This window comes from Podarcis raffonei, chromosome 3 (assembly GCF_027172205.1).
Source record: "Podarcis raffonei isolate rPodRaf1 chromosome 3, rPodRaf1.pri, whole genome shotgun sequence".
Taxonomy (NCBI): domain Eukaryota; kingdom Metazoa; phylum Chordata; class Lepidosauria; order Squamata; family Lacertidae; genus Podarcis; species Podarcis raffonei.
Window position 1 is genome coordinate 112727028 of NC_070604.1, and position 15463 is coordinate 112742490.

Genomic DNA, 15463 nt, shown 5'->3' on the forward strand with positions numbered 1-15463 from the left:
TTTTTGAACGTTCTTTTGGAAGCCGAACATCCTCTGCGGGTTCCGATTGGCTGCAGGAGCTTCCTGCAGCCAATCAGAAGCCACACTTAACTTTCTGAACGTTTTGGAAGTCGAATGGACTTCCGGAATGGATTCTGTTCGACTTCCAAGGTACGACTGTACGTACGTTCCACTTTGCATGTGGCTCCTTCGGAATTTCCTACAGCAGAGCGTGTGGGGTGGTGGCACTTCTCTCTCATCACGTTACAGAGGAAAGTAGCGGGCGAGGCAGGGTGGGGATATAGGAGCACCTGCGTGAAAGGTGCAGGATAATGACAGATGTAGTGTGGGATGGGTGGGTTTGGACCTGTTTGTGCACTTCTTGCTGGCAGAAGAACGATGAGTGGGGTCTCCAAACACGTCCCAGCAGTCTGAATTGCCTCGACATGTAAGGCATCCCAGAAGATTGCATCTGTTAAAGTGAATCTGTTTGGTCCTCAGCGCCCATGAGCACACGCATTATCTTACCATCAGCTGCTGAATATAATTTGGCCTGCTCTGCAGTTTGACTTTCCATATGCCTCTTGTGTCTACCAACAGGTTACAAGCCTTGCGACCCGCAGGTTATCCGAGACCGAGTGGCTCACATGGAGTTCTGCTACCAGGAGCTGTGTCAGTTAGCGGCCGAGCGCCGAGCTCGCTTGGAAGAGTCCCGGCGCCTCTGGAAGTTCTTCTGGGAGATGGCTGAAGAGGAGGGCTGGATCAGGGAAAAAGAGCAGATCTTGTCGTCGGATGATTACGGAAAAGACTTGACCAGCATCGTCCGCCTTCTCAGCAAGCATAAGGCGTTTGAGGACGAGATGAGTGGTCGGAGCAGCCACTTCCAACAGGCCATCAAGGAAGGCGAGGACATGATAGCCGAGGATCACTTTGGGTCAGAGAAGATCAGAGAGAGGATCGCGGACATCAAGAACCAGTGGGCCAATCTGGAGCAACTCTCCACCATCCGGAAGAAGCGACTGGAAGAAGCTTCCCTCCTCCACCAGTTCCAGGCAGATGCCGATGATATCGACGCGTGGATGTTGGACATCCTCAAGATTGTCTCCAGCAGTGACGTGGGCCACGACGAGTATTCCACTCAGTCCTTGGTGAAGAAACACAAAGATGTGGCAGAGGAGATCGCAAGCTACAGGTCCATCATGGATTCCCTGCACGAACAGGCCGGAGCCTTGCCGCGGGAGCACGCGGAGTCGACAGATGTCCAGAGCAGGCTGTCCGGAATGGAAGAAAGGTACAAGGAGGTTGCTGAGCTCACGCGGCTTCGTAAACAGGCCCTGCAGGACACCTTGGCCCTGTACAAGATGCTCAGCGAAGCGGATGCCTGCGAGCTTTGGATCGACGAGAAGGAACAGTGGCTGATCAACATGGAGATCCCTGAGAAACTGGAAGACTTGGAGGTGATCCAGCACAGGTGAGAGGCTAAGGGCTGAGATGGGCTCCGTCGGATAATTGCAGCTTAGCGCCTGATATTGCTTAGTTGTCGGCACTCTGCTCATGCTTCCTTTTCTTCTTTTGACCCCCTCTCTAGATTTGAAAGCTTAGAGCCGGAAATGAACAATCAGGCGTCACGGGTTGCTGTGGTGAACCAGATTGCAAGGCAGCTAATCCACAATGGCCATCCGGGCGAGAAGGAAATCAAGGCGCAGCAAGATAAGCTCAACACAAGGTAGGTTTAGTGATGAATGCAGTACTGGTTCTTTCCCATTTACTGTACAGATTTATTATTATTTTATTATGTTTTAAACAACAAAATAAAAAGTAAAAATGTGAGTGGGGAAAAGAAAGGCACACTGTAACACTATAAGAATCAACAATTACAATTCTATATACGTATGCTTATTTAATATATAAATATTATTATTATCCAAATACATAATACAGTAGTACCTCGAGTTACAAATGCCTCAGGTTACAAACGCTTCAGATTACAAACTCCGCTAATCTGGAAGAGTTACCTCAAGTTCCGGAGGTCCGTTCTTAACCTGAAACTGTTCTTAACCTGAAGCACCACTTTAGCTAATGGGGCCTCCTGCTGCAGCCACGCCACCGGAGCACGATTTCTGTTCTCATCCTGAAGCAAAGTTCTTAACCCGAGATACTATTTCTGGGTTAGCGGAGTCTGTAACCTGAAGCGTATGTATCCTGAAGTGTATGTAACCCGAGGTACCACTCTACCACTTAATCTTAACTCAGGGGTTGGCAAGGTTTACCTTGCCTGGGCCGGTTCACTCCAGCGGAGATTCCTCTGTGGGCTGGAATGTGCGCACACACGAGCGAGCGCGCCTGTGATTTTCCTGCGACGCAGAAGCTGGTTTAGTGCAGTGCGTGGGAGCTCGCCAAGCAGGCAGCTCGGTTCGGGGGTGGCTTGTGGGCCAGTTAAACGACCCCTGGGGGCCGCTTGTTGCCCATGGACATTAGTTTGCCGACCCCTGTCTTAACCGCTTCAGGTTGTTTAGAATTACAGTCATTAAAGTGGGGGAGTAAAGTTCCAAAATCAAAATGAGGAAGAGGGTCCGCCTGAGACTCTTCCATGAATTGTTAGTTATTTTCTTTATTCAGATACTCCAGCAGTAATACTGTGGCACAGTTCACAATAGGAACATGACTTACAGTTCACAGATCAACAACTCCTGCCGTATGTCTTTAAACTTATTTGCGAGCTGAGGTACCTCATATACTAAAGAGCACATTTGGCAGATTGGAAAGGAGGAGCCGTGATAAATGTTATGTTTCTCCATCTTACCTCCTGTGTTTCTCTGTACAAGGTGGAGCCAGTTCAGAGAGCTTGTTGACGTGAAGAAAGAGGCCCTGCTCTCAGCCCTCAGTATCCAGAACTACCACCTTGAATGCAACGAAACCAAGTCGTGGATCAGGGAGAAGACAAAGGTCATTGAATCCACCCAAGAGCTTGGGAACGACCTAGCCGGTGTTATCGCTCTTCAGAGGAAGCTGACTGGGATGGAGCGCGATTTGGTCGCCATCGAGGCCAAGTTAAGCGACCTGCAGAAAGAAGCCGAAAAGTTGGAATCGGAGCACCCCGACCAAGCTCGGGCCATCCTGTCGAGGCTCGCTGAAATCAACGACGTTTGGGAAGAGATGAAGACGACCTTGAAGAACCGCGAAGAGTCCCTTGGGGAGGCCAGCAAGTTGCAGCAGTTTCTGCGCGACCTGGACGACTTCCAGTCTTGGCTGTCCCGGACCCAGACGGCCATCGCCTCGGAAGACATGCCGAACACGCTGACGGAGGCTGAGAAGCTGCTCACGCAGCATGAGAACATCAAGAACGAGATCGACAATTACGAAGAGGACTATCAGAAGATGAGAGACATGGGCGAGATGGTGACTCAAGGGCAGACGGATGCTCAGTACATGTTCCTGCACCAGCGCCTGCAGGCCTTGGACACTGGATGGAACGAGCTGCACAAGATGTGGGAAAACCGGCAGAACCTTCTCTCCCAGTCCCATGCCTATCAGCTGTTCCTGAGAGACACAAAGCAAGCAGAAGCCTTCCTTAACAACCAGGTGAGCGGGTGTCATGTTAAGAAGGAGAGGGGGGAGGTCCATAGCTCACGGGTGGAACATTGCTTTGCAGGCAGAAGGGTCCAGGTTCATTTCCTGTATCCCCAGTCAAGGCTGGGAATGTCCCCTGCCTGAAACCCCAGACAGCTGCTGCCGGTCAGAGTGGACAATGCTGAGTTAGATGGACTTAGTGTAAGGCAGCCCCCTATGCTCCTATGTACAGTGGTACCTCTGGATGTGAACGGGATCCGTTCCGGAGCCCTGTTCGCATCCTAAGTAGAGCGTAACCCGCGACTGCACGTCTGCGCGTGCCCGGGTCTCGATTCGCCACTTCCGCGCATGCGCATGACATTTTGAGCGTCTGCGCATGCGTGAGCAGCGCAACCCGGAAGCAACGCGGTCCGTTACTTCCAGGTCACCGGAAGTAACTCGAAAATACTTAACCTGAAGCTACTTCAACCTGAGGTATGACTGTACTATCTGTCTAGCCTGTCAAAGGTCAGGACAGTCAAGTAATATGAGCAATTCTGGGGCCTATTTACCATGGTGTCTGAAAGAGGTTTAAATCCCAGATCTAACCTTCCACTGTAAGTTATTTCTTTATAGCAGCACATACATTTTGGTACCAACAAAACTAATTTGGAATCTGTGCCCATGGTGTAGAGCTCAGAAAACTCAGGAAGCAGTTTCCTAATTGATCCTCAAGAGCTGCTTCACAGAACCATTTTCTTACAAATTAATCTTCTCAAGTTGATCTATTGGCTGCATTCTCCAGACCATGGTTCAGGCTCCTTCCCTGCCCCTTCCCTCTCTGGCATGCCTTAATAGAAGACGTCCTGGTTTCTCAGACCATAGTTTGCCGTGAAGTTTCAGTCGCTAGACTGTGGTTTGAGTGAACCTAGCAAACCGCAGTTTGGTCCTGATTTCCAGTTCTGATATTTTTTTTAAAATAATATTTATTAAAGTTTCAAACAAAATTACAATAATACAAAAAAGGAACAAAAATAAAAAAATAAAAAAATAAAATACAAAAAAACAGAAAAAATAGAATAACAATTAAAAACAAATCAGACTTTCCATATCTTGTCTTTCGTTCACTTGTTTCCTGGACCTCCTCACACCTCCCTTTTTTGCATCCCAGTTCAGTTAATTAATTCAGCAAATCCTTTCCCTTTTTGTTCTTATCTTAATCCTTAATCTTAGTATATTATTACTTCAAGTTCCCATCTATTAACAATCCCTTTTTACCTAGACCTTAATAACATTGCTGCTAAAACCACTTAACTTCATCCCAACATCATTCTAACATTCATTAATTTTACAGTATTTCTGTAAATAGTCTTTAAATTTCTTCCAATCTTCTTCCACCGACTCTTCTCCCTGGTCTCGGATTCTGCCGGTCATTTCCGCCAATTCCATGTAGTCCATCACCTTCATCTGCCATTCTTCCAGTGTAGGTAAATCTTGTGTATTCCAATACTTTGCAATAAGTATTCTCGCTGCTGTTGTAGCATACATAAAGTTAGTTCTATCCTTCTTTGGCACCAATTGGCCGACGATGCCCAGGAGAAAGGCCTCTGGTTTCTTCAGGAAGGTATATTTAAATACCTTTTTCATTTCATTATATATCATCTCCCAGAAAGCCTTAATCCTTGGGCACGTCCACCAAAGGTGAAAGAATGTACCTTCAGTTTTTTTACATTTCCAACACTTATTATCGGGCAAATGATAGATTTTTGCAAGCTTGACTGGTGTCATGTACCACCTGTATATCATTTTCATAATATTCTCTCTTAAGGCATTACATGCCGTAAACTTCATACCTGTGGTCCATAACTGTTCCCAGTCAGCCATCATAATGTTATGTCCAACATCTTGTGCCCATTTAAACATAGCAGATTTCACCGTTTCATCCTGAGTATTCCATTTCAACAGCAAGTTATACATTCTTGACAAAGTCTTAGTTTTGGGATCTAACAGTTCTGTTTCCAATTTTGATTTTTCCACCTGGAAGCCAATTTTCTTATCCGCATTGAATGCCTCCATTATTTGATAATAATGAAGCCAATCTCGCACTTTATTTTTTAGTTTTTCAAAGCTCTGCAATTTCAATTTATCTCCCCCTTGTTCCAAAATTTCCCAATATTTCGGCCATTTGGCCTCCATATTGAGTTTTTTCTGAGCCTTCGCTTCCATCGGTGACAACCACCTTGGAGTTTTATTTTCAAGTAAGTCCTTATATCTTATCCAGACATTAAACAATGCTTTCCTGACAATATGGTCTTTAAATGCTTTATGTGCTTTGACCTTATCATACCACAAATATGCATGCCACCCAAATACATTGTTAAAACCTTCTAAATCCAAAATGTCTGTGTTTTCAAGAAGCAGCCAATCTCTCAGCCAGCAAAATGCGGCCGACTCATAGTAAAGTTTAAGGTCTGGCAGGGCAAATCCACCTCTTTCTTTTGCATCCGTTAGTATTTTAAATTTTATTCTAGGCTTCTTGCCCTGCCAGACAAATCTAGAAATATCTCTCTGCCACTTCTTGAAACAATCTATTTTATCCAAAATTTGCAATGTTTGAAACAAAAACAACATTCTTGGCAATACATTCATTTTTATCACAGCTATACGGCCTAGCAGTGAAAGCTTCAAATTTGACCATATTTCTAAATCTTTTTTCACTTCCGCCCAGCATTTCTCATAGTTATCTTTAAATAGATTCACATTCTTAGCTGTCATATTAACCCCCAGGTATTTCACTTTCTTAACCAATGTCAAACCTGTCTCCTTCTGAAACCTCTCTCTCTCAATCGCTGTTAGATTTTTCTCTAAAACCTTAGTTTTTAACTTATTCAACTTAAATCCTGCAACCTGACCAAATTCTTGAATCAGTTCCAATACTCTTTTAGTACTAGATTCTGGCTCCTGTAATGTCAATACTAAATCATCTGCAAATGCTCTCAATTTGTACTGTTTAGCTCCGACTTGTATACCTTTAACCAATTGGTCCCTTCTAATCATATTTAAAAGGACCTCCAGGACCGATATAAAAAGCAATGGGGAAATTGGGCAACCTTGTCGTGTCCCTTTCTCTATCTTAAATTCCTCCGTCACCACATTATTAACAATTAGCTTAGCCTTTTGTTCAGAGTATATTGCACTTATACCATTTCCAAAACCTTGACCAACCCCCATCCCCTGTAGGTTCTTCTTCATAAAACTCCAGGAAATATTGTCAAAAGCTTTCTCCGCGTCCACAAATATCAAAACTGCCTTTGTATTTATATTCACTTGCAATTTTTCTAAAATATTAATTATATTTCTCGTATTATCAGACAAGTGTCTACCCGGGAGAAAGCCTGCTTGATCTTTATGAATCTCTTCCACTAATACTTTTTAAAATCTTTTTGCCAAAATGTCTGCAAAAATTTTGTAATCCACATTAAGCAATGATATGGGGCGGTAGTTCTTGAGCTGCGTCTTTTCAGTCTCTGTTTTCGGTATAAGTGTGATATACGCTTCCTTCCACGACTCCGGTGCCCTTTTCCTTTCCAATATTTCATTACAGACTTCCTTTAAAGGTTGTATTAACCATTCTTTCAAAGTTATGTAATATCTAGAAGTCAATCCATCCGGTCCTGGAGATTTACCTAATTGCATACTCTGAATGGCACCTTCTACCTCCTGTTCAGTTATTTTATAATTCAACATTAGTTTATTTTCTTGATAAATTTTTTGTAATCCATTTATTTTCAAAAAACGATCTATGTCAATTTCTTTCTGTAGCCCTTGTGTATATAATTGTTTAAAGTATCTCTGGAAACAATTTCTAATCTCCACTGGGTTCTGTATATTCTTTCCTTCCACTTCTAAATTTGTAATGGTATTAAGTTTTTGTCTTTTTTTCATTTGCCAAGCCAACAATTTCCCACATTTATTAGCCGACTCAAATGTCTTTTGTTTCATCTGTTTAATTTTCCATTCTATTTCCTGATTCATCATTTTCATATATTGTACTTGGTACAACTTTATTTCTCTCAAGATCTCTTGCGACTTTGGTTTTGCTCTCAATTTCTTCTCACTTTCCTTTATTTTCTCCAAAATTTTATCTTTCTTCTCGTTTTCGGTTCTCTTCTTTATAGCATTCTGTTGTATCAGAAACCCTCTAATGACTGCTTTACTTGCGTCCCAGATTACTCTTTTTTCAACAGTGGTATTCATATTTATCTCAAAATAGTCTCTCAAGGTTTTTTGGGCCTTCTTAGTTACTTCTTCATCCCTAAACAAGGTGTCATTCATCCTCCATCTGAGAGAGCCAGTTGGTGTTAGTTTCATCTCCATCTTCATGGCATTATGGTTGGAGCAGGTTTTTGGGCAAATTTCCACTTTTCTTGTCTTTGGGGCCAGTACTCTAATTACCCATATTTGGTCAATTCTTGTCCATGTCATTTTGGCTTCAGAGAAGAAAGTTCCCTCTCTACCCAAGGGGTTCTTTGTTCTCCAAATGTCAACTAAATCCAAATTGTCAGTCATCTCAAAAAAAGTTTTCGGTAGTCTACTGTCCTTAGTAACTACCTGTCTTTGTGCCTTGTCCATATTTGTAGATACCACTCCGTTCATATCCCCCATCAAGATCACATTGTAATCCAAATAGTCCATCAAGGTCTCATGCAACTTTTTAAAGAATTCTGATTTTCCCTCATTCCAGTTCTGAGGATCACTCAAACCACGGTTTGATGGTTCAGTCTTAATAGCAAACCATGGTTTAAGGGAATCAGGAAGTCTTCTAAAAAGGCATGACAAAGAGTGGAGAAAGGGGAAGAAGGAGGGGAAGTTTGAATTCGACACTCGTTCCCAGTCATCTCTAAACTGTGGATTGGGAATAGAGCATCTGAATGTAACCAGTGATACGTGGCATGGTTTTGTGAATGCTCTAACATACCCCATAAATATGTGGAGATGACTTGCCCACTCTGGGCTCAACACAGATTTGAAAAGTTTTCCGGGAGGTGTTGTGCTGCTCCCTTGGCATACAATAGAGAATTCACAGAAGAGATATTTGTGCCGTCACCGTTGGAAAGGCTTCACTGTAGCTGTTGGGATTTGGCTTTCAATTTCGGGGATGCCTCATCGGCTGTATCGAGGATATTTTGTGTTGCTTCCAATATATTCAGGCTTTTATCACTGCTTTTAGTACACTCCTTTCTTTGCATAACCAGTCCTTCACTATGGCTGTAAGAGAGATTGGTAGGAGAAAGTAGAATTTCTCTTCCCTTCTTGTTCTTGTTCTCACTCATTTCAGTCGTTTCCTCATTTGTTCCACATTTTGCTTTGTTCATGTAGAAGCGAGTGATTTTTGTTTGCGCATGCTTTAGAGTGGTTCTTTTAAAGGTGGGTCTTACAGCCTTCAGAGAAAAGCCTGAGGTTTTGCAACCACTTCTGGTCATCACCATTGTTTCTTTAAAGTTGTAAATTATTTCTTTATTGTTGTAATAAACACACTACAATGCTCAGCTGCAGTAAAAGTACACAGCAGGTTTCCTTCAGCTATTAGCCTTCCTTATCACTTAAAACAATGATAAAACACTCAGTGTATCTTCTTAAAAAGTTACTTTTTTAAAAAAGTTAGTAGGGGGAAAGAAACAACTCACTTTCCTTTTTCCGCTCTGCATATAGCTTTGCGTCTGTGCTGATTTCGGCTGTCAGCTGAACTCCATGAAATTTTTTCTCTCCGGGTTCTCCTTGTTGCTCCCAGACTTCACTTTATGCTCCAGATTTCTTTAACTTGAGAGCGAGGTGCTTTCTCTGCGAGCTTGGGGCATCGCTATTCGGAGGTAGAAAGTGGCTTCCCTCGACCCACTGCTCCGCCCCGCCGTTCTCCGGTCAAACAATAAAACAATAAAACAATAAACTAAAAACAAAGCAAGGAGGTAATAAAACAGCTAGTAAAACGTTAAAACTGAGAGTTTAAAACCAGGAAATGGTTAAAAACTACTTTAAAACTACTTAAAAGCTTAGTTAAAAGCAGAGGAGTCTGACTAGCCTGCTGTCTCCGTCGCCATCTTCAATGCATTTTGTTTTAATCATTACAGGAATATGTTTTGGCACACACTGAAATGCCCACCACTTTGGAGGGGGCAGAAGCTGCCATCAAAAAACAGGAGGATTTCATGACCACAATGGATGCCAACGAGGAGAAGATCAACGCAGTTGTAGAGACCGGAAGGAGGCTGGTTAGCGATGGCAACATCAACTCTGACAAGATCCAAGAGAAAGTGGACTCCATTGATGACAGGTAGACTTTACTGAGAATATTTAGTGAGTTTTGGGTCTACACTCTCCCCATTTCCTTATTTGTGTTCGTCTGTTTTTACAAAATGTACATGCGGCTTTATATCCAGTGCACAATTAAATTATGGCTATCCAGTTTTACTTGACCAGTGTTACCAGGCCAGATCTTCCCTCAAGGGAAGTCCAGGGCGAATGCCAGCTGTAGGCCCTGCTATGGTGCTGTGGCCCCGGCAGCTACCCAAGGGCACATGCCCTTTATAAGGCTGCTTGGGTTGTTCTAGGAAATGTTGGCTAGGAAAGGCTCTCATATTGCACCGTGAGCAGCAGACCTTCTCGGAGCATAAGCCGTTGCTTCAGGACCGCTAATTGTAATGGGAGGTGTTGACAGATGCTATCAACGCCACCTCATAATTGCACCCAACACATCTCCTGCACCGATTGTCCCTGCCAAGTCTGTCTAGACTTAGGAAGTTAGCCGTGAGCAGTGCACACCCCCACCCATCCACAGCGCTGTCTGTTAACCGCTGCCAGATGGAAGTGTGAGAGACACAGCAGGACGAAGGGTTGACATTGGCCCTTGAGGCTGCAGCACTCTGGGATGTCAGCTGCCGCGCCTCATCACTTGAGCGGAAAAGGCACATGTCTGCACGGATAACATTCGAGGTTCTTCCTTGGGAATTTTCGTTTAGAGTAGGGATGAAGAGCCCGAGGGCCTCATTCCCTTCTGGGCACCTGCTTGAGGGGCCACCTGTTCTATGGGGAGGGGGTCCAGAGACAGAAGGCAGCAGAACAAGTGAAAACATTTACCTTTTGGCAGTGGGCTAGTTCCTACACATGCTGAAATCCAGGGAGGATCAGATTTCAAGGACATATTCCAGCCAGGCAAAAAACACGGGGTGAGCCAGTGAGCAGTGTGGTCTGGGCAGTGTTCTGAGTCAGACAGAGGCCTGGAGGGCCAGATTCAACAGCAGGGCCTGAGTTTTTCCAATCCCTGACTGACCTTGAATAGCTGCTGCCCCAGATCGGAGTGACACGCCTCTGAATACTGGTTACTTTTGATTACAAGTGGAAGAGTGGGAGCGGCCGCCGGGACCACATAACACTGGTCCTGAGAGATCTGCATTGGCTCCCAGTACGTTTCCGAGCACAATTCAAAGTGTTGGAGCTGACCTTTAAAGCCCTAAGTGGCCTCGGTCCTGTATACCTGAAGGAGCGTCTCCACCCCCATCGTTCAGCCCGGACACTGAGATCCAGCGCCAAGGGCCTTCTGGTGGTTCCCTCATTGCGAGAAGTGAGGTTACAGGGAACCAGACAGAGGGCCTTGTCAGTAGTGGCGCCCACCCTGTGGAACACCCTCCCTTCAGATGTGAAGGAAATAAGCAGCTATCCTATCTTTAAAAGACATCTGAAGGCAGCCCTGTTTAGAGAAGTTTTTAGTATTTAATGCTGTACTGTTTTTAACACTTGACTGGGAGCTGCCCAGAGTGGCTGGGGAAACTCAGCCAGATGGGTGGGGTATAAATAATAATAATAATAATAATTATTATTATTATTATTATTATTATTATTATTATTATTATTGCAATTCCTCTCAGGTTGTGGGCTTCCCATAGGCATATCCAGTTGGTTGTGGGATGCAGGATGCTTAGCTAAAGGGCCTCTGGATTGATCTGGCAAAGCTCTTCTTGTTCTCTTGGAGTTGCCAGTGCTCAATGAGATGGACCAGCGCTCTGTCTTGGTATAAGACTCCTTCCTCTGTCAGCTACCACCTGTGTTTCTCCCTCACAAAATGGCTGCCAAAATGAGGAAACCAGAAGGAAAGAGAGGCTCACAAAGCTTGCCACACCAGCCTTCGCCAACTTAGTGCCCTCCAGACATTTTGGACCCCAACTCCCATCAGCCCCGGCTAGCATGGCCAATGACTGGGGATGATGGGAGTTGTAGTTCGGCAACACCTGAAAGATACCACTGTGGGTTGCCTCTGAATAGGGATGACCAACTTCTCCTGCGATGGAGCACAAGATGGAGCACATGCAGTTTCAAGTTTGGGTTGCTTGTTTTAATGTTGTGACTGCGTCTGGAAAGACGCTAAGCTTTTTTTGGGGAAACAACGACACATTTTTATGGATGTTTTTCTTTTTTAAAACCACAGCCTCCGCTTACATAAGCCTAATCACCTGCAAGGCAATCTTAAGGCTGTTACTTTCTTTAGGGATTATAGAAACCGCTGGAGCTGGCCTTGGTGGAAGTAAGTTTATGGGGTGCTGAGTCATAGCAGTGACTTATTAAAGAGCCTTTGAGGAAAACTTGTCTTCTGTGTGAAAGCCTCGTAATGGGTAATGGGATCAGAAAGAGGCTTCAAGTTTGGTCAAAGCATGTTAACTTTAATGTGGTTTAAATGAAAAATAAAAATAAAAAGTTGGACCAATTTTTGCCCTGTACAACAGGAGAGAAATCCTAATTTGATTAGCGCAGGGGAAGCTGGCCCAGTCTCTGTGGCTAAATTCAATATAGCTCAAATGATGCACAGGAAATAGCATGACCACTGTCTGTAACCAGCATGGTTTTACAATCTAATGTTCTCTTCCCCTACAAAAAAAAGGAGCGTATGTAACCACATGGACCTCATATTTTCTTTCTAGAAGTGAAATGCCATTATAGTGCAGCAGGTGAGAGTTTGGGAGCCTTGAACAGGGAGAGGGGCTGGTTTCAAATTCCTGCTTGCTAGGTGGCCTTTGGCAAGGTACCATCTCTCTGCCTAGCTTGCTTCACTTCTAGCACATACAACGAGAGCCGGTGTAGCCAAGAGAGGAAGCTGCAAATCACAGAGTTCTGGGTTCAAATCTCACCGGAATTGAGAAGGCAGCCTTAGTTAGACAGGACACTCTCTGGGGCTCAACATGTCTTCAATTGCAGTGTAGCAGTAATAATATGGATATACAGGGCAGGGTTATTACTAGTAGAATAATCCCTGCGAACCTTCTGATGTTGGAGAACGCAATGTGCCTCTTGGGAATACTCTTCCCCATTTTCACAGGCTGAATAGGGAAGAGAGGAGTTGTAGTCCGAAATGTCTAGAGCAGGCACATCCAAGAGGTAGATCGTGATCTACCAGTAGATCATTGGACATCTGTGGTAGATCACTGGTAGATCACTGGCTCCCCCAAAAGAAGCTCAATAACTTTGGCTCCCCTAAAAAAAGCTCAAAAATGTTGCCCTGCACCCCCCCAAAAGCGGGGCTTTCCTCCTCCCTAAAAAAAAGCTCAACTTTGACCTGAACCCCAAAAAAGGGGGATAGATCACTGCCAGTTTATAACTCTGTGAGTAGATCGCGGTCACTTGGGAGTTGGACACCCCTGGTCTAGAATACCTGAGGCTGGATATGTATGTGTTTCTGGGTGTGTTTGGTTTTGCCAGGTGAGCTTTCTTGTACAGGGAAGTTTTTAGTGTTTGATGTTTTCTGGCATTTTTATATTTCATAGAATCATAGAATCATAGAATCATAGAGTTGGAAGAGACCACAAGGGCCATCGAGTCCAACCCCCTGCCAAGCAGGAAACACCATCAGAGCACTCCTGACATATGGTTGTCAAGCCTTTGCTTAAAGACCTCCAAAGAAGGAGACTCCACCACACTCCTTGGCAGCAAATTCCACTGTCGAACAGCTCTTACTGTCAGGAAGTTCTTCCTAATGTTTAGGTGGAATCTTCTTTCTTGTAGTTTGGATCCATTGCTCCGTGTCCGCTTCTCTGGAGCAGCAGAAAACAACCTTTCTCCCTCCTCTATGTGACATCCTTTTATATATTTGAACATGGCTATCATATCACCCCTTAACCTCCTCTTCTCCAGGCTAAACATGCCCAGCTCCCTTAGCCGTTCCTCATAAGGCATCGTTTCCAGGCCTTTGACCATTTTGGTTGCCCTCCTCTGGACACGTTCCAGTTTGTCAGTGTCCTTCTTGAACTGTGGTGCCCAGAACTGGACACAGTACTCCAGGTGAGGTCTGACCAGAGCAGAATACAGTGGCACTATTACTTCCCTTGATCTAGATGCTATACTCCTATTGATGCAGCCCAGAATTGCATTGGCTTTTTTAGCTGCCGCGTCACACTGTTGGCTCATGTCAAGTTTGTGGTCAACCAAGACTCCTAGATCCTTTTCACATGTAGTGCTCTCAAGCCAGGTGTCACCCATCTTGTATTTGTGCCTCTCATTTTTTTTTGCCCAAGTGCAATACTTTACATTTCTCCCTGTTAAAATTCATCTTGTTTGTTTTGGCCCAGTTCTCTAATCTGTCAAGGTCGTTTTGAAGTATTTTGCTGGAAGCTGCCCAGAGTGGCTAGGGCAACGCAGTCAGGTGGGTGGCATATAAATAATAAAACAACCCCCTCCAATTCTGGTTTCAAAGCGCAGGAAACTGCTGTAAGGACATGCCGCCTACTGGGAAAGGGATCTTCTCTCAGTTGTGCCCCCCACTCAGCTCCTTTCTGAGGGGAAAGTGTTTTGGCTGCCCAAAAACTATAGCTGCCTTAGTAACGTTTCAAACTGCTGTCTCTCTTAAGGAGTGCAGGAATTCTTTTTAGGAAATATGTATCTCATTTTTCCAGCACCCATAGTTCTGCAGACTGCTGCCCCTCCCCAGAACAGACCTTAAACACAAAGCCCCATCCTTTGTTGATGTCTCCTGCATTATTCTGTACGGACAACTCTCCATAATGCTTTGCTTCATTCTGTTGTGTGTGGGAAAAGTTCTGAGGCCTGCCATTGTGTCCTTCTTTTCAAGGAGTGTTGTCCCCGATTAGAGGATGTTTGGAGAGTCCAAAAGATTGGGAGATATGCTCAGAGCTGCAACAAAGCTTCCATTCAGGCAGCGTATAATAATCAAAACCGCAAAAGTCCTCCAGAGTTTCCACATTTTAAGAAGTTCCTTCCTTGTTTTTGTTTTCAACAGGCATAAGAAGAACCGGGAGGTGGCCAGCGAGCTTCTGATGAGATTAAAAGACAACAGAGATCTTCAAAAGTTTCTTCAGGATTGCCAAGAGGTAAGGTTTTTTTTTTGAGGGAAATGAATATTTGGCAAGAAAGGCCTCTCATTTTCTCCTTGAACAAAGCTGGCTTAGAATCACGCTCTTTCCCTTTGGGTTTCCATTTGTCTTTCATCTCTGATCCATTAACTTATAATAGATAAGATGTATCATTCCTGAAGCAATTGATTACCTACCCTCTAATGGCAGCCAGTTATTAGAGAATTTCCCCGCCTACCTTTTTCGTTAGCGGTTAAAGAAAATTTGTCTCTTTTTATTTTAAAAAATGGGATATTGTCCACCCTGTGGACTTGATCCTGGAGATTAGGTGGTAAAGGGTAAAACAAATATTCCCAGATGGACATGATCTAATGTGAATCCCCCTACCCCCCCCCCGCTCTGTTCATGGAAAATAAATCTGTATATGGCAGAATACAAAGTCCACAGGTGACTAGTTTCTTGTTGTCTCACTTTGTTAAGAAAATCCACATGCATTTCACATTCAGATCGAAGAGAGTCTTCTTGGTGCGTTGCCCAGAAAGGAGAGAAATTTCATGAGAAGCAGCCCCAATAAGCCAGAGGGC

General features: G+C 44.3%; 1 protein-coding gene across 3 annotated transcripts in view; it reads left to right on the top strand.

Moving 5' to 3' along the window:
- SPTBN1 (spectrin beta, non-erythrocytic 1) overlaps positions 1-15463 on the top strand; it is a 178991-nt gene that overhangs the window by 119090 nt on the left and 44438 nt on the right. For all 3 annotated transcript variants that reach the window (XM_053383641.1, XM_053383644.1, XM_053383642.1), the window contains exons 13-17: positions 580-1450; positions 1568-1705; positions 2805-3561; positions 9657-9859; positions 14807-14897. In XM_053383641.1, the coding sequence (XP_053239616.1) occupies positions 580-1450; positions 1568-1705; positions 2805-3561; positions 9657-9859; positions 14807-14897 (2060 nt within the window). The remainder of the gene's footprint in view (positions 1-579; positions 1451-1567; positions 1706-2804; positions 3562-9656; positions 9860-14806; positions 14898-15463) is intronic.